General features: G+C 33.5%; 2 protein-coding genes and 1 pseudogene across 2 annotated transcripts; 2 read left to right on the plus strand and 1 right to left on the minus strand.

The window, feature by feature from the left end:
- The first annotated feature begins 13,545 nt into the window (after positions 1-13,545).
- LOC9311482 lies at positions 13,546-14,535 on the plus strand (annotated as a pseudogene).
- Positions 14,536-14,899: 364 nt separating this feature from the next.
- On the plus strand, positions 14,900-17,452 carry LOC9311483 (GDSL esterase/lipase At3g27950). Its single transcript, XM_021026090.1, has 5 exons — positions 14,900-15,334; positions 15,897-16,097; positions 16,217-16,389; positions 16,490-16,754; positions 16,858-17,452. Exons 1-5 carry the CDS (start codon positions 15,097-15,099, stop codon positions 17,106-17,108), a joined length of 1,128 nt encoding a protein of 375 aa, XP_020881749.1. The 5' UTR covers positions 14,900-15,096; the 3' UTR covers positions 17,109-17,452.
- Positions 17,453-18,935: 1,483 nt separating this feature from the next.
- Positions 18,936-21,905, minus strand: LOC9311485 (protein KINESIN LIGHT CHAIN-RELATED 2). Its single transcript, XM_021025890.1, has 3 exons — positions 21,488-21,905; positions 19,473-21,275; positions 18,936-19,381 (listed from the first exon to the last, which is right to left on the minus strand). Exons 2-3 carry the CDS (start codon positions 21,245-21,247, stop codon positions 19,171-19,173), a joined length of 1,986 nt encoding a protein of 661 aa, XP_020881549.1. The 5' UTR covers positions 21,248-21,275; positions 21,488-21,905; the 3' UTR covers positions 18,936-19,170.
- Positions 21,906-22,244: the final 339 nt, after the last annotated feature.

Below are 22,244 nucleotides of genomic sequence, written 5' to 3' on the forward strand. Positions count from 1 at the left end.
ACTATTTAATCTTAGTCGGGGTTGTATTATGTAATCTTACTTCTATTCTAAAACTCACTAACACATTGAAAATTTTGAAATATTATCACTTTTAGTTTTTTCTTCTTTTTTATGTTGAAAATTGAAATACTATTATTACTACAGTAGAACCTCTATAAATTTTGAAATACTATTTTCTTTTGTTTTAATGAAAAGAAAAGCCCTAATTTTTCTCTTTATATATAACAATGCATTCGCCTCACCTTTCATCTATATTACAAGTTGCGAAGATAATCTCAAACATAATCTCCTTCATTGGTAAGTGTGAATAATCATATATTATTTTTATATAGTGATTTTGATAAGATATTTAAAACTACACATTGTTTATTAGATAAATTTAGGAGCATATATAAGTTGTGTATCTGAAAAGATTTCGATTTTTGTCTCTAAATTGTATCAAAATATATAGCAGATCTGAAATTTTGTACTCGATCTAAAAGTTTTGGATATACAATGCATCAAAAATTTTAAAATAATTTGACTTTTATTTTTGTATAATTATATTTTTAAGAAATTCAAATTTATTGTGATTGCAAAATTTGATGTATTATGTAATTTGTTTGTCATTTTCTATGTTTTGCAGTTTTTTCAAGAGAAAGACAAATCAAAATGAATCCAAACCTATGCAGATTTTGCAGGTTGCAAAATAAACAAGTCAACGACTGCATATTTGCTTCACTGTTTCCTTCAAATGATTTACGCAAGTTTACTATCATGAACCTCGTCTTTGGACCCGAAACTTTGACATTCTTCCTCAAAGACCTTTCACACATGGACCGCAAATACACTACCCGGACACTCTACTTTGAGGGTAGTGTATCGCGGTCCATGGGTGAAAGGTCTTTGAGGAAGAATTCAAAGTTTCGGTCGTAAGACGAGTTCATGATAGTAGACTTGCGCAAATCATTTGAAAGAAACAATGGGTGAAACATGCCGTCGTTGACACATTGTTTTTTTTGAAACTTGCAAACTTCCCATGGATTTGGATTCATTTTGCTTCGCCTTGTTTTCCCGAAAAAACTGCAAAACATATTTAAAAATAAAAAATAAAAATAAAAAATAATAAAAACAAAAATAAATTACATAGACCAAATTCATAATCACAATACAATTTTAATTTCTTTAAAAATATTATAATACACAAATAAGAAGTAGAGATTATGTTTTTAGGAATTACGATGCTTTGTATATCCAAAAATTTCAGATCGAGTACAAAATTTCTGATATGCTATGTATTTTGATACAGTTTAGAAACAACAACAAACAAAAAACTAAATCCTTTCAGATACACAACTCATATACGCTCCTAAATATTTCTAATAAACAATGTGTATTTATATTTATTATCTAAATCATTGAATAAAACAAGGATATTATGAAGATATGTACACAGAGGAATCTGAAATTAACTGACACAAAAAGACAATGTCTGACAAACACTGTATATGTACAATTGACGATTGCACCCCTATATATCTGCCAAAGAGTAATTTTAGGATATAGCTGAATTGTGTGAGATGACATGAATAAGATCTTTTGGTTTGATTTTTTTAGGAAAATCCAATATAATTTAAATTTAAATTATTTTTTGTCTCAGAATTTCCAATGGCCACCTTCTTTGGCGGTTATATCAAAAACTCGAATTATTGTTGTTTGGAGAATCAGAGAGATTGAATTTTTTTGTTTAAAAGCAAGCTTATTGTTTCTGGAAAATCTAATCATCGCCTCTTTTGAAGTCTAAAACGGTGAAGGTAATTGTCTTAAATTTCAGACCTAGCGTTTTTCATTTTATATGTTCTCGATTGGTTCGGAGTTTAAACACTACTTGGTTTATGTGATTTTTTTTTAGATGTAATAGTTTATGGTTCTTGGAAGATTTTCTCTACTCGATAAGGCTAGTGTTAACTTGATCACGATTTATAATTTTTTTTCTCTGGTCGATAAGGCTAGTGTTAACTTGATCACGATTGAAAGATTTAAATGCGAAAAGGTCGGTGAGTTATAAAAAGCATTATAACAGACTTAGTGAGCAACGTTTTAGTAATCATGTTAATAGAATTTATACACGCTAACATTGAGACTTTAAATGTTATGTTTTTTTGTTACCATCTCTCTACTCACTATTATCATTATTAGCCTAGTATTATATCAACATTAAGTCATGCTATACTCCTGTTAATATAATTCATGTTTCGCTAGCGATATAACCCTGATACCATGTTATCTTCTAACTTTCCCATTACGTGTATTACTTGATTATTCAGCCGCAAGTCAAAGTTTGTTTTATCACGCTAAATATTTTTTTACCAGTTATTACTAATGTTATCGTCTTCACATATATAATCCAACCCTTGAAATCTAATCGTTGGTTCGATAACAAAATATGTTTATCTGGTTAATTATATTATTAACATGTTAAATAGGTGCTTACCTAAGTTTTTACATCAATTTATCAAACTACCCGCCATGTTTCACTAACAATATTACCCTGATAATACGTTATCTGCTAACTATCATGATGTATGTATTATTCTCTATATGATTATTCGGCCGCAAGTCAACGTTTGCTCATCACGCTAACATAATAAGTCAGTGTTGGTTTGATAACCCAAAATATGTTCATCACATTAAGTGTATTATTAATATGAAATCTTTACTCTAATCTTCGACTATCGTTTATTGTTAGCTCCACTTGCATTGTCGCTGCTAACATTGGTGTTACATAGTAACATTCTTGTTAACACGCTATATCATAAAACCTTTATTTCCGTGCTATTCCAGTAGTTATCTGAAATGACCGCCTAATTCATACTCCTAACATTGATATTGCATCCCAAAACAAATCCTCTGTAGTTAATAATTTATTTTTTCTCAGAATCTTTATCTTCCCACGTGCTACACCACTAACTATCTTCGTGTTTTGTAGGGGCAGTTTCGTCTTAATTATTGTAGGAGAGGAGAGGGAACAAAATATCTAATGAAGAATGCTACATACTTAATTTTTCGTTCTTCTGTGTATTTATATTTAATTCACCCATAAAACAAAAATATATGATTAATCGCACTTACCAATGTAGGAGATTATGTTTGAGAGTTTTCTTCGGAACTTGTAATATGGTGGATGAAAGATGAGGTGATACATTGATATATATAGAGAAAAATTAGGGTTTTTCTTTTCATTACATTTTTCCACAATTAAGCTAATATAAAAACATCTTGGACCACTCTAGTCAATGTAAAAAAGTTTTTTTTTTTTTTTTTTTGTTAAAACAGTCAATTTAATAAAGTTTAAGATAGAATTTCATTAACTTTGACATTGTTTTATTTATTAATAAGTAAAATAATGTATCTATATATAACACAAGAATAGTAAAAAAACAATTTATGTTGACCATAAAAAAGGGAAAAATTTAGTAATTAAACAAAAAGGTATGAAATCTAATAATTAGATACCTAGTCTAATATGAAAAAGATTTGGACAACTCTAGTCAATGCTAATCTATATTATTAATTGGGAATCACTACATATTAAACAACCTTATAAAGGGTAAAATATTACAAAAGATGCCATTGATTTTTAGTGTTTTTAAATAATTTCATTAAGGGTACAATAGTAATCACAAAATTAATATATTTAAATACAAAATAGTTAAATTCTTTAAAATAATTATTAATTTCCAAAAAAATAAACTAATTTTCTCTCTCTTATTAATTATGGACGAAAATTTGAAATTAATTTCTAAAAAATTTTTAACCAATGAGAATTGAAAAACTAAGATTTGATATCCAACTAAAATTTTATATAAACCAATCCTAATAGACTATTCTATATCAAAAAAAAGAAATTAGTATCATTTTAATTCAAAATACTATGCCTTAAAAGATTTATCAATGGAGGATTTTAATATTGAATTTGAAATTTCATAAGAAAATCAAATACAAATTTAAAGATTTAGTTTTGTTATAATATTTTCATAAATTTTGAAATATAAAACAAAATTTTATTTCACAATTTCTGAAAAACGATATTAGATATTAACAAATATTTATATTTACTATGAAATAAACTCAAATAATAATAAATTTAAAATAAGTATCATCATGGCCTTCGTTTAGAGCAAGTTTCGGAAATATCTAAACAATACATTGTACATATTAATTTCCAAATTATTTTGCGTTTTTTTTTCAACCGAATCTTCCTTAAATAAATCCCTAAAATATTGCACGAAATAATGTAAACTAAATATATATTTTGTATTCAAAACAAATTATGCAGCAATAGCATATCCCTTTTAGAGATGTATCTCAAATTTTTATTTTTAGTCCAAAAATCAAATTAATTATGATTAAACAATGAAAAGAATAATATGCATAATTTAGCTAAGGAAAGAAACATTAATAAAAATTTTAAAATATATTTGTTATTTTAACAACATATATATTAATCTGCAAAACTCACAGTATGTATTGTATGGTATTTAAAGGTAAGCAAACAAGAATTTGGTTTATGAATTTAATGGAATGAAATGAAAATAGGAATTACGAGACGGGACGAGATGAGAACATAAATTAAAAATCAAACTAAATATCCAACTGGTATGTGTTCGGCTTATGAGCACTATATAAAATAAATTTTTTTACACACATAATTCTGTACGTACGTTTTCATTTACACATATTCTATTTATGCCGGATACGGGACCGTCATATATTTATTTCACGTATACGAAACGGGTTATGGAACGAAGAATTTATGACAGATACAGGACGGGATAGGTTTCCCGTTCCAATATAGTTATGCCTAGCTAATATATATGAAATAACCAAACTAAAACCGAATCCATATCCTATATAACACATGTAATCAAACTGTTAGAAATGTTTTGATTAGTTTAGAAAATAAAAACTGTAACATCATTTAACTTTTGCAACTAAATTATATCTTAATTATTTCTTAAATATAATTTCACACGTACGTGTAGGTCCGAATCTTAAAATATAACTATGCACTAACGCAACTGAATTTCGTTCATTACTCTAACTATATAATATTTATACTATTATGAAGTTCACTAACACAACAAAATATTTTATATTTTTAAAATCTATATAAAAATTTATATATATAAAGATATCTCTGCACATACGTGTGAATTCAGATCTAATACACTAAAATATATATCATAGAAACAACAAATAATCTATATTGAATTAAAATTTGTTAGAAAATTTTTTAAAATATGAAACTCCGCACATATGTGCGGGTCAGGATCTAGTAAATTTTAAGATAGAAGTTCATGAACTGTCACATTTTATTTATTTATTATAATTACAATAATGTAAGCATATTTAACATATGAATAGTAAAACAAAAAACAAAATTCTATTGACCACAAAATAAAAGGTAAAGGGAATAGTAAGTAAGATACAAATTTCATAATCACAATACAATTTTAATTTCCTTAAGAATATAAGAAGTAGTAGATTATTATCATAATTTTAATTTCATAATCACAATACACATATAAGAAGTAGAGATTATTTGTTTTTTTTAGGAATTTCGATTCTTTGTATATCCAAAAGTTTTAGATCGAGTACAAAATTTCAGATACGCTATAGATTTTGACACAGTTTAGAGACAAAAATCTATATCTTTTCATATACACAAATCATATATGCTCCTAAATTTATCTAATAAACAATGTGTATTTATATTTATCTTATCTAAATCACTGAATAAAACAAAAATATATGATTAATCGCACTTATCAGTGAAGGAGATTATAGTGGAGATTTTTCTTCGGAACTTCTAATATGGTGGATGAAATATGAGGTGATGCATTGATATATATATATATATAGAAAAAGTTTAGTTTTTCTTTTCATTATATGAAAAATCACGACTATATATACATATCGATCCTCTTATGTAGACTTTTTTTTTCTTTCAAAATATGAAAACAAAAACGAAGTCGTTTTCAATATACAAGCATAAACGAAGTCGTTTTGTTTTAATGAAAAGAAAAAGCCCTAGTTTTTCTCTCTATATATAAAAATGCATTCACCTCATCTTTCATCTATATTACAAGTTGTGAAGATAATCTCAATAATAATCTCTTTCATTCGTAAGTGCAAATAATCATATGTTTTTTTAATACAGTGATTTAGATAAGATATATATAACTACAGATTGTTTATTAGATAAATTTAGGAGCATATATGAGTTGTGTTTCTAAAAAGATTTTAATTTTTGTCTCCAAATTTTATCAAAATATATAGCATATCTAAAATTTTGTACTTGATCTAAAATTTTTGGATATACAAAGCATCGAAACTAGTTAAATAATTTTTTCGACTTCTAATTTGTGTATAATTAAATTTTTAAGAAATTCAATTTTAATGTGATTGCAAAATTTGATGTCTTATGTAATTTGTTTGTCATTTTCTATGTTTTGCAGTTTTTTTCAAGAAAACGAGGCAAATCAAGATGAATCCAATCCCCTGCAGATTTTGCAGATTACAAAATAAACAATGCGTCAATGACTGTATGTTTTCTCCACTGTTTCCTTCAAATAATTTACGCAAGTTTACTATCATGAACTTCGTCTTTGGACACAAAACTTTGACATTCTTCCTCAAAGACCTTTCACCTATGGACCGCAAATACACTACCCGCACACTCTACTTTGAGGCAAAATCATGGTTTTTCGGCCCATCCAAGGACCCCTCAGATTTCCTCAATGCGGTTATAAATTATGCCAACCAAACACTTGCAGAGTTGTCCAAAACTAAGAAATTGCTCGCATCTTACTCGAGACCAACAGTAGTATTGGCTCTTCCTGCACCAAGATTTCTTCGGTCGAAGACTAAATCATCTGATGGTCATCGTTGAAGACTTTTTTTTTCTAAAAGTGAATCGTTTGAACCAAATATGTTTTTAATGTAATTTCAAAAAATAAAATATGCTTTTAATTCTATGTATTTTGCTTTCTTTTTCTTAATGAATTATCTTTCTTCTGAATTATTTATGGATTTTATCATTGCTTTAAGACATATTGCATTAATGCAAAAGTTCATAAAGTTATTACATCCTGTTTAATTTCATTAAAAAAATACTATCTACATATTATTAAAATACATTTTATATATTATCTATTATATATACTTAATTTAGTGTAATTGTCAAATTTTATATGGGTTTATGAATATTTTTTAAAACACATCCACATGTTTACACATACATAAATTTAGCATAATTAAGAATCTATTGTGAAGGTTTATGAATATACACATTACTTAATTTCATGAAAAAGAAACTTATCTATATCCACGTTTTGAATATACTTAATTTCAGAGAAGAAAAAAAAACTTACTATGGTCAACAGAAAATTAAAAAAATTACTATTCATGTGTTCAATACTTCCATTAGTGTAATTATAAATAAAATAGGAAAGTTCATGAACTTCTATCTTAAACTTTATTAGCATTGACTAGAGTGGTCAAAAGTATACTATTCAATTTTTTTCCTTTCTTAATGGTCAACAGTAAATTAAAAAGTATACGATTCAAATATATTTACATAAGTGTAATTATAAATAAAATGTGAAAGTTCATGAAATTCTATCTTCAACTTTATTAGCATTGACTAGAGTGGCCAAAAACTTTTATATATTAGATTAGGTATCCAATTATTATTAGATTGCATACCCTTTTCTGTTTAATTACTAGATTCTTAAGTTAGCATAATTAAGGAAAATGTTATGAAGATTCATGGATTCACACAATTTTTTAATTTTATAAAAAACACTTGCTCTATATCCATGTTTTGTATATACTTATATTAGCTTAACTGTGGAAAACTGTAAAATGATTATCTTATTTAATTTCAGATTTTTTCACTATTCTTTAATTAAACATCAAATTATTCCTTTTTCTGGTCAACAGAAGAAAAACGAAACTTACTATTTATGTGTTACATATTCTTAAATAAGTGTAATATAAATAAATAAATGTGAAAGTTCATGAACTTTTATCTAAAAATTTATTAGCATTGACTAGAGTGGTCCAAGACTTTTATATATTAGATATCTAATTACTAGATTGCATATCTTTAATTTTAACTTTAATTACTAAATATTTTTAAGCACATGAATTAAAATTGTTTTAAATACTTTTTTCTTAAGCAATGTTTTTAGAGCCAATTCAGACTCGCTGGCGAACCATTAAATTAAGTGATCCGGTCACTAATCCGGTTTAGATCTATTGCTGACGTGTGTTAATTATAAATCTAGAAAACCTGATAAAAACCAAACTAACCTTGCAAATTTACTTGTTGAACTAGTTATGTTTGAAAATATGAATTAAATTTTCTTCACTTTCTTCTAATTTTACATTATATATTGAATAAATTATGTTATTTGTAATTGTTTAGATTTTGATGAAGATTTCACTATATTGCTCCAAGAAAATAAGTAAAATGGTAATAAAAATAACCATTATTGATTATTGTGATGCATTATTAATTTATTTTTTCTATGTCGATTTTATCTTTTAGTGTTTATTTTTCATGACTGTCCATGCTACCTGGGTCAGCTTTTAGTTGAGTCCAACTAAGATAAAGTTTTGCTTTAGTGATTGGACCATAGAAGAATATGACTGAAGCCCATAATCAACACATAATAATAGGGCCAACCGTATTAGTGTAAGGTTGTATTTTCGTAAGAGACATTATTTTTTTTTGTTTTTTTTAAAATGTAAAATTTATTCAATCAATATATGCATCCTTAAACCCATAATTGTTTCAAAAGATAGTCTAAGATAATTGTTTGGAAGAGGTTAACCCTTGAGCCGACCCAAATCTGTAACCGTCTTCGAATTTGCGTGGGTTTAGGTGCTTGATCGATGAGAGTTTGCTTCGTATTAACCGATCCAAAAACTTAATTATTTGTTCTCGTGTACTCGAGAGTTCACCATGTCTACGTCTGTTGCGTTCGAACCAAATGGAATGCACAGTCGCTTGGAAAGCAAGTCTGAGGATGTAGCATGTTGTACCTTTGAAACTTGAGTCGGTTAATAGTAATAGAATCTCTGAGAAGCTATTGGTATAACGTGTCTGAAAAAGTGTACGAGAGAGTGCCTCCCAAACCTATGAAGAAAAACTGCAAGCAAAGAATAGATGTTCGCAAGTCTCCATTGGATCTTGACAAAAAACACATGATGAATTGACCTCCTGTTCCAAGTAGACATCCGATCACCAGTCGTAAGCCTATTCCTCGCAGCGAGCCAAAGTAGAAATTAAATTGCACCAGTTTTCCCAACAAACCGAATCTGTTGCCAAGTTGCAGAGGTTATGAAGCAAGACTTAAAAATGCCATCTTGTCTCCTCCACAATGCTATATCCGAGTCTATACATTGCCCTCGATATCTGATTTTAGCTATCTCCAATTCGACTGCATTTAGAAAAGCAGAACGGTGATGTCGACTTCGATGAGTTGCAAGAACAGCGGCAACAACAGCTGTTGAGGAAATCTCTAGGTCAATGAAACCCCTCTCACCAATAGCGTCATGTAAGTAGCCAAGAGAGCACCATTTGTCATGCCACAAAGACTTCGCACCAGAAACTATCCACCAAATTAGCTTGAAACAGCTCACTTTATTTACCTCGACAAGCGATATCAAACCCAGTCCGCCTTCCTTTTGACAATATTTGCTTCTTTTTTCTCTAGCATTCTAAAAACTTAGAAAGATTAATTTTCATAAATTGTTTTACTTTAATAATTATTTTAATAACAAAGGCCACATAAATTTAATTATGCTTTAGGCCACTTACAATCAAGGACCGGCCAAGCTAAGTTGTTTTTCTTAGGGTCAAGCTCTGGACATATGATCTACACAATTAACAAATATAACCTACTAGATTTTCTAAAATATTTAGTGACGTAGGCCAGTGTTTCTTTTTTTATAACGTAGGCACGGCTCCGGCTCTGGTCCCGACCACAGAAAAGCAGCACAAATCTTCTATAACTCACGACCACAGAGCATCATTTTAACGGCTTTAAAAAGTTTCCAACAATGTCATTATGTATTTATGTCCTTTGAAATTAGTTTACGTAGGTTTTTAATTCGTTGGTTAGTATACATGAATTTAAAAGAAAACATCGTGCAAGTATTTTCACGTTTGGTTTCATACCCAATTTAACCTTTTTACCATCATTGTAAGCATATTTGTTAATTAGTTTCGACATAACGTTGACATTGAGCTAGTTAGTTGTTTGATCCACAAAATCATAAAAGGGTAAATTGCATGTTATGGCAGTTGACCAAGTTTTAATTTCATGTTTTGGCAAAGTGAGAATGGGCTTTCAAGTTTTGATAATTTAACCAAAATCTGACCATTTTACCCCTGCCAGCGTACCGATGTACTGTTCACTGTACGGTTCAGTTATGCGGTTCAGTTATGTACACTGTTCCGGTTTAGTTATGCAGTTCAGTTATGCGATGTACTGTTCACTGTACGGTTCAGTTACGTACACTGTACACGGTTCAGTTATGCGGTTCAGTTATGCGATTGACTGTTCACAATTTTCTTATAATCTTTTGTTTTTTTACATTTAATTTATTTATTGATTTTGTAAATCTAGTTTATATTAGCGTATTTTGAAGTCGAAAAACTAAAATACAAACTCTATAAATATTACGTACACCGTCTCCACAATAGTACATGATATAACTGAAAAGTACATATCCATTTTATAATCAATACTGTGTATACCGTAAACTACATACACGTAAATAGAAAAAACTCAAATAAGGACATATTTCTACCAAAAATATCTTACCAATTTCATACAAGTTTTCTACGAACTCAATTAAAAAAATATTAATAATTTGTTTTCAGTAAATAATTGAAATCAACTATGATCAACACACAAATTGACTCTAATGAGACTCACAAAACTCCAGCTCTGTTACGCAATTTACATAATCATATGTCAAATACGAGAAGCAGTAGAAACAAACCTCACAACTAAAGAAAAACATTGAGGAATAGTATGTTTTAACGTGACACAGAGCCGTGTGTGGTTTGAAAATCTTAAACACTTGTCAGTAGATGATTCGCTTTTCCATTTTATAAATATTTATTGTTTTTATATTTTTAGTTAAAATTCTTTTTTTTTTCTATCAGACCCATTTTCATATTTTTATTTCTATTTTAAATAATATTTTATTTATTATTATCGAAGACTATTCACGATTAGCAATATCATATACATATGTGCGTAACGGTAATAATATATACGTACACGGTAATAATGTGTACGTACACGGTAGTAATGTGTGTGTATATATGTACGTAAATATCTAAATAATTTGTATATTTACGTTTCAAATATTTTTTGACTATAAAAACAAAACATTCAAATCATGTATGAACAACATATGAAAAAAATACAGTCATACAAATAACTGACATAATAACTTAATTTTGATGTCAAAAAATTAAATTAATATTGTACCATGTACGCTCCAATAAATATTTTTGTGTACGTACATAGTATAAGACTTATGTGATTTAGGCATTTTTAGGATGTAACTGTTTGGAGAGGTCGTATGATGCGGACATCAAACATGTTGATGGACTAGCTGAGCTATTTGCTGAAGGAGTTGTAAGAGATAAACATAATCCATCAAACAAACAAATTATTCTGAATGAATGTGATGCTGGAGAAGTTTTGATCTTCTTGATTTACAAAGTTTGGAGCCAAGACAAGCATTGATCTTGTAAGTAATGAAATTGGTTAAGAAGTTTTTTGTTATAACACACTGGGGTCTTGATTGTGTTCGAAATCAACATTGTTTTTATATAAAAACCCAGAATATTTTTATTTCCAATTTTTTTAGTTGAAAATGCTGAATGAGGATAGATTTATGTATATAAGTGTGTAGTTGGGAATTCTTTTTGTTTTTTGTAGATATAATCATGCTTTCATTTGCATTTAATGGGGTTCTGCTGAATTTATGATGCAAGTAGGTAATGGATATTCCCGTATTTACTATGGTGGGTGAGTGGAGATGCAAAGAAGAAAAATGAAAATTTGAACCATGGGAAGGCTGGTTTGGTCGTTGTGTACGTGTTAAGGAAAACATGACGTACACGGAATTTGTACGTACATTATGCGAGGTTTTCAGTTTGAAGTCCACCGATGTACACGGAATTTGGAATGCGAAGCACACAATGAACAGGCGTTGGAATTCCAAACCTTCTTTCGGAGTCTAGGTCAGCGCAATGTTGTTGTCGCACTCGTCTTCTGGCGTTTAACCGATAGAGCTAATCCGAAGGTTGTGAGTCATGGTCCTGTGTCAAAGGTCTTTGCCGATCCGGAGACACCGGAAGTGGAAGAGATCAAGAAGGTCGTTTTTTAATTAGGGGGATTTGTTTTTCCCCCGTCTTCTTATTATTTAAGACCAGATTTATATTAAGTATTGTTTATTAAAGGGTAAACGACCTGTATCCCCCTAGGAAGTTTCATATAGTATCACAACTACAGAGAATTCGGACCTCGACTGCAGTCCACACAGATCAGAAGTTAAACTCTAGTTTCCCCACAAATCAAAAGTTCGAGACCTTGGTCCCCAAAATTTTGAATTTCGTGGTTTATCTGTGGTTTATAGTACCGAACCGATGCCATATTCGTGGTTTACTGAACCGATGCCAAACCAAAACCCAGTAGAATAAACCGAATTGAAATCCTTAAACTTAATTAAACATAATCGAGCAATGAATTTTGTAATATAATTTCAAAATTTCATTAATTTTCCGAACGGAGACGACGGTTATGTTCAGTAAACCACAGATATGGCATCGGTTCGGTACAGTAAACCACAGATAAACCACGAAATTCAAAATTTTGGGGACCAAGGTCTCGAACTTTTGATTTGGGGGAAAACTGGAGTTTAACTTCTGATCTGTGTGGACTGCGGTCGAGGTCCGAATTATGTGTAGTTGTGATACTATATGAAACTTCCTAGGGAGACACAGGTCGTTTACCCTTTATTAAACTACATAAAGTTGTTGTCGTTTTCAAATTTCTTGACTTTGAATAATATACTATTGGGTAACTGTACGTACATTTTATACGGAAACCGTGTACAATTACAATTAATTTGCCAGTTTACGTTTTACTTGCTTTTTGGTTATTCAAACACCAAAGTGTACGAAACCCGTGTACGTAGACCAAAACATACATATATCATAATTGTTGTCCTCAAAAAATAAAAACTTCATTCATTCATAATTAAGTGCCCGAAGAAGGACATACAATGCAGAAAGACAAACAACTTATATTAGATGCGGAAGCAGTAAACTTAAAAGTAGAGCCTGAAGCATACACATGAGCCAGAAAATTGTATGCCTCATCCGTCATATCAAAGTCATATCTAATAGAAGATACACATCTCCCTCGCGTACCAGTAAAAGAAACATCCTCTGCAGCCGGATGGTGCGACGGAGTTGAGTAGTGTTAGGCCATGGGCGACGGTTAGGAAGTTGCTGGGCTGCCGGAGACCTTCAAGGTATATCGCCTTTTTTGGGTTTATTGCTATGTGTCTTCACGGACGAATGGAGAGTCCAACGTTTTGGCTTGGTATCGTCGGATTCGTGATCATAGCTTATTTTTTGGTGAAGAACGTGAAAGGAGCGATGATCTACGGGATCGTCTTCGTAACGGCCGTTTCGTGGTTCCGTAACACAGAGGTAATGGCGTTTCCGAACACATCGGCCGGTGACGCAGCTCATGATTATTTTAAAAAGATTGTTGATGTACACGTCATCAAACACACCGTCGGAGCTTTAAGCTTCTCCGGGATAAACAAAGGATATTTCTGGGAAGCTCTGGTGACATTCCTCTACGTTGGTATTTGGATACGACAGGAACGCTTTACTCAATGGCTAGATTCGCCGGATTCGTCGACGAGAAAGGAGATTTCGCCGGACAGTATTTCGCGTTTATGTCTGACGCGTCTACGATTGTGATCGGATCGTTTCTTGGTACATCTCCGGTGACGGTTTTCATCGAATCGTCAACGGGGATACGTGAAGGAGGAAGGACGGGGCTCACGGCGATTACGGTGGCGGTTTATTTCTTCTTAGCGATGTTTTTCACGCCATTGCTAGCTTCGATTCCAGCTTGGGCGGTTGGTCCGCTGTTGATATTAGTCGGAGTGATGATGATGAAATCGGTAACGGAGATCAATTGGGAAGATATGAGGGAAGTGATTCCGGCATTCGTGACAATGATTCTAATGCCGTTGACTTACTCCGTCGCGTATGGATTGATCGGAGGGATTGGGAGCTACGTGGTGTTGCATCTATGGGATTGGGGAGAAGAAGGATTGGTGAAATTAGGGTTTTTGAAAAGGAAAGTTGAAGAAGAAGAAGAGGAAGAAGAGGAAGAAGAGGAAGAAGAGAAAGTTGGTGGTGAGTTTGATATCTGAAAAGGGTTTTGGGTTTGAGAGGAATTAGGGATTTGAATTCATCTTTCGTGATTTTCTGAGAAGAAGAGAGGAGAGTCGTCTTTTTGACGATTTGTTTCGACAGTTTTTTTTTTTTTTTTTTTCAAAACAAAAAGAAACTAAACCAAAATCAAAAGAAACTAAACTGCATAGTAACTGTACCGTTTGGTTTAATTTCTTAGGAGCATTTTCGTCATAAAATGGCTTAAATGTCAAAACATGAGATTGAAATCTCACTTTGCCAAACTGTGAGACTAAATCTTTTTTTAAACATAAACGTGAAAATTTCTTATCATAAAATATGACTGCAAATAGTCAAGCAAAGCTTCCCACGTGATTACATGAACAACTTGCTATACAAACTGTGACAGATCTATTTATTTTATATTCTACTTGCTAATGATATAATTTCTTATACACTTGTACCTTAATATAATCCATTAGAAAAGCTTAACATGTCATATACATCGTGAAGCGACGACTTCATCAATAAATACCAGTCTAGTTTCTAATTGTCAAGCTCTTCTCATCTACTTACTCGACATGGCTATCTCTAAAATAACCCTTGGAATCATCGTTTTACTTCTCGGGCTCATTGATAAGTTATCTGCCGTATCGAGTAGTTGTAATTTTCCGGCAGTTTTTAACTTTGGAGATTCAAATTCTGATACCGGAGCTATCTCTGCAGCCATCGGAGAAGTTCCTCCACCAAATGGAGTTGCCTTTTTTGGAAGATCCGCCGGACGACATTCCGATGGCCGCCTCATTATAGATTTCATAAGTAAGTACAATCTTAATTTTCAATTTTACTGTTACTAACTATGTCCATCATTAACTAGTTCCACATTGATTTTGTATATTAACTTTGGGAAAGGAAAATAATAGAAATTGTTGCCAATTTGTTTTTTTTTTTGACGTCTAGATTTATTATTTATTGTAAATTATGAGAACTGTTACATAGACGATTCTACAACGAACAATTCCTTCCGACCCTTATTAGATCCACGACAGACGACACTTCCTTCTTCATGCTCTTGACGGACACCTTCAATGATCCACGACCTGACGACACTTCTCTCTCTGCGTAGAATCCTGGCGAACGGTTATATGTGTACTTCGCTGGAGATCTCCTGCACACTTGCCTCATTTAATCTGCAAATTTATTAATAAATCGTAATATCTGGGACTCGAACCTCAGACCTCTTGGTGTAGAAGCATTAATTAACCATTGGTCTTCAAATTGTTGCCAATTTGTTAACATTTAGTTTAGTATAGTTCAAAAAAACATTTTCTTCTGGTCATTGAATCAATTTTTACGATATATTTGTTATGATTTTCGGCAGCTGAAAATCTCACTTTGCCGTATTTAACACCGTACTTGGATTCGGTTGGAGCTAATTACCGGCATGGTGCTAATTTTGCGACTGGCGGTTCTTGCATCCGCCCCACACTTTCTTGTTTTAGCCAATTCCATCTTGGGACTCAAGTGTCCCAATTCATTCACTTTAAGACTCGTACCTTGTCTCTCTACAACCAAACCAACGGTAAGTTCAACCGGTTGTTAAGTCATAGAAATTACCAAACCGGAATTCAAAAGTAAAACCTATCTTATACATGTTATTTTCTACATGAAAACTTTGTTGATATTCGTTTTTGGCCTTAGGAAAAACTCCATTTTGCAAAGGAGTCCTTGCACGGCCCAAAGATTTCTCAAAAGCTCTTTATACATTGGATATTGGCCAGAACGATCTCGCGATTGGGTTCCAAAACATGACAGAGGAACAACTCAAAGCAACTATACCCGCAATAATCGAAAACTTCACCATTGCCTTAAAAGTAAGCATCTAAGTTATTGTTATGTTTATCTGAGGGTTCGATAGAAATTAACCTCTAATCATTATTTACAAATTACAACATACGTTGTTTATATCATTAGTTGTTGTACAAAGAAGGAGCAAGATTCTTCTCAATTCATAACACCGGACCGACAGGCTGTCTACCGTATCTTTTGAAAGCTTTTCCCGCTACACCGCGAGATCCCTACGGTTGTTTGAAGCCTCTGAACAATGTGGCAATTGAGTTCAACAAACAACTCAAGAACAAAATCAATGAACTAAAGAAAGAGTTACCTTCTTCTTTCTTTACTTATGTTGATGTCTACTCGGCCAAATACAACTTGATCACCAAAGCAAAGACTCTCGGTATGAACTAAACCAATTAAACTGTCATAATTTTTCGATTTTCTTGGTTCCGGTTAGACTTAAGGCGTCTCATTGACTATCGGTTTTATCAAATCTAATACAGGTTTTGTTGATCCTTTTGACTATTGTTGCGTTGGGGCGATCGGACGTGGAATGGGATGTGGGAAGACAATATTTCCAAATGGGACAGAACTCTATAGTTCTTCCTGCGAAAACCGTAAAAATTTCATAAGTTGGGATGGCATACATTACACCGAAACCGCGAATATGCTAGTCGCAAACCGCATCCTCGATGGGTCGATATCCGATCCACCTCTCCCAACCCAAAAAGGTTGCAAACTGACGAAAAAATGAGTTGCCAAGCTATGAATTAATAAATGTAACTAGCATATTTCTGGTCCTTTCCAATAATTAACCAAAATTCTATTCACATCTCATCTTATTAAATAAAAGACCCAATCAAATATTCAGTAACTTGTTTGGTAACAAATTTAAAACCGGATAGTTCATATTATCGTTCGCTTAGTGACAACATTTCTTTTGTTGCTTTGCTAAGTGACAACTTCTTGATTCGGTGGGTCGTTCTTTATGTTCTCATGTTACATGTGGATAGGTATGTGTATATTCGGTGGCTGTTTTGTTTGGCATTCATGAACATAATCAAAACTTGTTGACACTTTGTCCATATCAAATTTAGATCTCATATCTCAAAAGAATTTTAAGTAACCAAACAAGTGGGAACGACCTGTGTCCCCCCACGAAGTTTCATATAGTACCATAACAACACAGATTTCGGGTCTCGTCTCCAGTCCACACAAAACGAAAGTTAAACTCCAGTTTCCCCCTAAATTGAAAGTTCGAGACTTCAGTCTCCATAAATTCAAATTTCGTGGTTTATCATTGGTTTACTATGCCAAACCCGATGCCAAACCAAAACCCAGAATAATAAACCGATTTGAAACCCAATTTCACGATCGGTTTACTCCAATTTCATTGGTGGTTGAATGAGAGATCGACGGTGGCGTTTTCCGGGATTTCATCGGCGAAACCTGACGGAATCTCGCCGGAGATTCTGTTGTTCGAAGCGTTGAAATAGCGTAAACGATTCCCTCTGAAACGTGACGGCAACGAGCCTTTGATGAGATTTGACGACAGATCAAGATACTCCGTCGACTTGAAACCTCCCGAAATCTGGCCGGAGAAATAATTGTTCTTCAGTTGTGAATTTAAATAATTATGTAGATACAGTAATCAGTTGTTCAATAAAATATTTATACTTTTTATCATCTCCAATGAGGACGCCACCCACGTTCTCTGTTCGTTAGCCATCACACTGTCAAATGGCAGCTTATGCCAATCTTCTTCCTTGCTTTCAGTTCATGAACTTCATCTCCAATGGAAGCCCATTTCTTTCTCCTCTTTCTCTCTCTCATTCTCCTGTTTTTGCCCAAACCCGGATCCGGATTTGGATCCTCTGGCCCAATCGCGGCGGCGTTCGGTGGCTCTGCTTTCTTCTGCGCCATTGATGCTAGTGGTCGTCAAGATGTTATCTGCTGGGGTAAAAACTATTCATCTCCATCTTCTCCGTCTTCTTCTTCTTCTTCCTCGTCTCTTGCTTCTTCTACTTCTGCAAGCTACAACATTCCGTCCATGGCGGTTCTTTCAGGTGGAGACGGGTTTCTCTGCGGCATTTTGTCGAACACTTCTCAGGCGTTTTGTTTTAGTTCACTTGGGTCTTCTTCAGGTATGGATCTTGTCCCTCTCGCTTACAGGACTACTGCTTACTCTCAGAGCAACCATAACCCTTCATGTATTTCTTGACGGCTCTTACTTTTGGCGAATCAAAGACATCACTTTCGTCTCTCAACTCCGCCTCTTACTCGTGAAATTGGAGTAAACCAGTGAAATTGGGTTTCAAATTGGTTTATTATTCTGGGTTTTGGTTTGGCATCGGGTTTGGCACAGTAAACCAATGATAAACCACGAAATTTGAATTTATGGAGACTGAGGTCTCGAACTTTCAATTTAGGGAGAAACTGGAGTTTAACTTTCGTTTTGTGTGGACTGGAGACGAGACCCGAAATCTGTGTTGTTATGGTACTATATGAAACTTCGTGGGGGGACACAGGTCGTTCACCCAACCAAACAACTAAAACTCCCAAAATTCGATGAAGACCATAGTACAAAAACACCAAGTCAATTGCGTTTACTCTTTACACTTTATTTTATAAAGAAAAATTAAAATTGCCAAGAGATACAAAACAAATGCAACAAGAATGTTTTTCAGTATTTTTTAAAATCAGAAAACATAAAGCCTCTTCATGTTTTTTCCCTTCTCTCTCGACCGTGTAAAGTACCGTAGTTGAATTCGTATATCGTATATATATACATTTTAACCGGACCATAATCCGGTTCATCAATAAACCGGTCTCTGTCCATTTGCAATTTCAGGGTTTTTGTCCAAAAGAGTAAGAAGTGCTCTGTTTCTTTTACTCCTTCCTCTTCCAGCTTCTTTCAACAACGCAGCTAGCCTCTGCTTCTCGTCCTCAACCTCGGGATTCGCCGTCCCGAGCTTCTCTTCTCTTGTCCCAACAACATACTCCAATATCTCTATAGCATCATCTAACCTGTAAAGCAAGTAAACACATTGCTTGTACCGCAGGAAATCCCAAAAAACATAACCTAGCAAGAAAATGTGTTTTAAAGTTTTTAATTTACCTTCCCATTGCGTCGTATGTTCCAGCGAGGTTACTGTAAACTGCTAATGTATCGGGATGGTACGGTCCATACTCTTTCTCGAGAATGGTTTTTGCTTCTTCAAACAAATCTGCAGCTTCATTGATCGCATAACGCTGAACGCAAGCTAGTCCCATCTGATTCAGAGCAATCCCGAAAAGAGCGGTTTTTTTCTCTCCGCTGTTGCGGAACTTTGATATCGCGCTCTTGAATATGTTGTAGGACTCGGGGTAATTACCCATCATGTAAGAAATCACACCCATTTGAGCTTCAATACCTGCAATCGTGTTCTGTTGACCTGGAGCGTTTGCATATATCTTCAATGCCCGCTTCAACAACTTAAGAGATTGATCAAGTTCGTTCAGCGACTGATATATCGCAGAAATCTCTATAAAACCCGTGGCAACCTCTTCCATAGGAGTTCCCGGAGTCGGTTTTAGGTAAATCTTAAGAGCGTTTTCGCAGTACGATTTGGAATCGCGTATTTTCCCAATTTTGTTGTACAAGTCAGCAAGCCTGACGTAAACCGAAGCAACAGAGGAATGAGTCTCACCTTTTGCTTGCTTAAACACAGCCAAAGCCTTCTGATATGCGAATATCGCTTCATCAAACCGAGCTAGCGACATGTAAGCATCACCAATACTGCAATCTACAGAGGCAACATCTTCTCTGTGGTTCTGAGATGACATAGCCATGCTCGCCAAAACATAATGCTCAAGCGCAACCTCGTAATCTCCCTTCGCATCGCAGATAAGCCCCATGAGTTTTCTATCCGCAGCTTCTTCAATCGAAGCCGTAGTGGCAGCCCCGTTTTCTTTGTGAATGTCCAACGCCATTTGACAAAGCCTCGAGGCTTCTTCGAACTGCATTGCTTGAACATGGGCTTCCGCTAAGTACCTACAAGTTTCCCCGACTCGTGCATCCGATTCTCCAAGAACTTGTCTTTGGATCTCCAAACCCGCTGTGTATAGCAAAATCGAATTTTCCACCTGACCCATTAAACCATACATGTCACCAAGCTGCATACACCCTGCAAATTTCGCCAACGCGTGATCTTCCCCATCTTCAATCATCGGTATCTCAATAGAACGCTCAAGAACAGGCACCGCGTCATTGTATCTCGCTAACCCCGCATATATCGCTGCCAAGATATGCAAAGACATCACCAAATTCAACCCAAATTGTTTCTCTCCTTCCCCACATTTCCCAAACACTTTCACCGCTCTCAACGCCAAATCAAGAGCCTTATTCAGATTCTCACCAGAAGAAACCAACTCTCTGGCTTGCTTCAACAACAACACCCCAAGCTCAGGACTCTCCTCATCCACAGAAACCTTCCCCAAATCCGGCGATTTCCTCGAAGAGGTCCTCGAACCAAGAATCTTCGTTTTCGCAACCTTCTTACCATTCGAAAGAGATTCAACAGGTTTCTTCTGGCTCAAGCTACCTCCTCCAATACTCTCTTCCTTCTTCTCCAAGATAATCTCTTTCTTCCTCTCTCCTTCTCCTCCCACATCTCCAACCAAATGCCTCAACTCCAAATCAATCCTAGATTCAGCTCCATACGAAATAAAACTCGCCCTCGACGGAGACTGATCATCAGAACTCTCCATTTCACAAACGTTATGATACAACTGCTCAATAGAAGCATTCATAGCTCCATCAATTGCAAGATCTATAGAGCTCAGAGGACTCCTCGGTGAAGCTAAAAGGGCAGAATCGTCTTTTCCCCTCTCATTGCTCTCTCCTACGTCCATGGCCGTTCCTCACAATTCAACTATAAATCTGAATCAATGGAGAACTATAATTATCTAAAAGATTCAAATCGGTTAAAACAAGAAGATAACATCAAAAGACTCGAAATTTTCTCTCTAACTACAATTATCTAAAGCTGACATAGATTCAGTTACTAACAGAGAACAAAGCCCAGAATCATATTCAACGAAATTCACAAGAAAAACGAAAACTTTGACGAAATTAAGAGATAAAAATCGAACCTTTATGTTTGTCTCTCTTTGACTCTGAAGAAATCTGCAAGAAGGCAAAAAACAGAACAGATTCTGTTTTTTGGTAACTTAGTGTGGTTTGTGTAAGAGAAAAAAATGAAGGATTTGGTGTCTTGTACTTTTCACTTTTAGGTGTTCGTTTGTATATCTTCACTTTCATAATCTCATAGCTAATATATATTCTCTATAATGAGAAAGATGAAGCAACAAACATTTATGAACAAACCCTTTCACTGTCCTTATATGTTTTTGAAACTTTTTTTTGGGTCTACATGGCATAGTTTAATTTAAAGTTTTATCTACCTTTTAAATTGAATTATTGATTGATTATATTAAGATAATGAAGATGATAATTGACTCTTTTTCATTGTGATTAATGATTATTATTTCAAGAAAGAGATACATAACCAAAAAAAAAGAAAAAGAATTGAAGATCATTAGGTTTTGAAGATGATTGACTCTTGAAGCAATAAAAAGAAGATGACTTCTCCCCTACTCGCACTCTCTCTTTAAATAATTTATCTTTTTTTTCCTCAATTTTATAACTAAAGTTATCTCTTTGAAAAAATAATAATGGAAAAAATGTCATAATCTTGGACTACGATGAAGACATTTATATCATAAAGTTTTTGTTGGAGCTACAATTAGTTAGCGTTGGTGGTTGACCCGAGTTTTCACAACGAGACTCGTTGTAGGAGAGAAGTCATAACCTTTCTCTCTCCTCGGTGTGATCACGTTTGACTCATTC

The sequence above is a fragment of the Arabidopsis lyrata genome (assembly GCF_000004255.2).
Source record: "Arabidopsis lyrata subsp. lyrata unplaced genomic scaffold ARALYscaffold_5, whole genome shotgun sequence".
NCBI classification, from domain to species: Eukaryota; Viridiplantae; Streptophyta; class Magnoliopsida; order Brassicales; family Brassicaceae; genus Arabidopsis; species Arabidopsis lyrata.

What these genes read in the sequence shown, in the direction of transcription:
- LOC9311483 (XM_021026090.1), top strand. Translation starts at nt 15,097, where the DNA reads ATGGCTATCTCTAAAATAACCCTTGGAATCATCGTTTTACTTCTCGGG. An exon ending in TCTCTACAACCAAACCAACG is followed by an intron (nt 16,098 to 16,216) that starts GTAAGTTCAACC and finishes TTTTGGCCTTAG; the next exon opens with GAAAAACTCCATTTTGCAAA. An exon ending in ACTTCACCATTGCCTTAAAA is followed by an intron (nt 16,390 to 16,489) that starts GTAAGCATCTAA and finishes TTATATCATTAG; the next exon opens with TTGTTGTACAAAGAAGGAGC.
- LOC9311485 (XM_021025890.1), bottom strand. Translation starts at nt 21,247, where the DNA reads ATGGACGTAGGAGAGAGCAATGAGAGGGGAAAAGACGATTCTGCCCTT. An exon ending in ACATACGACGCAATGGGAAG is followed by an intron (nt 19,382 to 19,472) that starts GTAAATTAAAAA and finishes CTTGCTTTACAG; the next exon opens with GTTAGATGATGCTATAGAGA.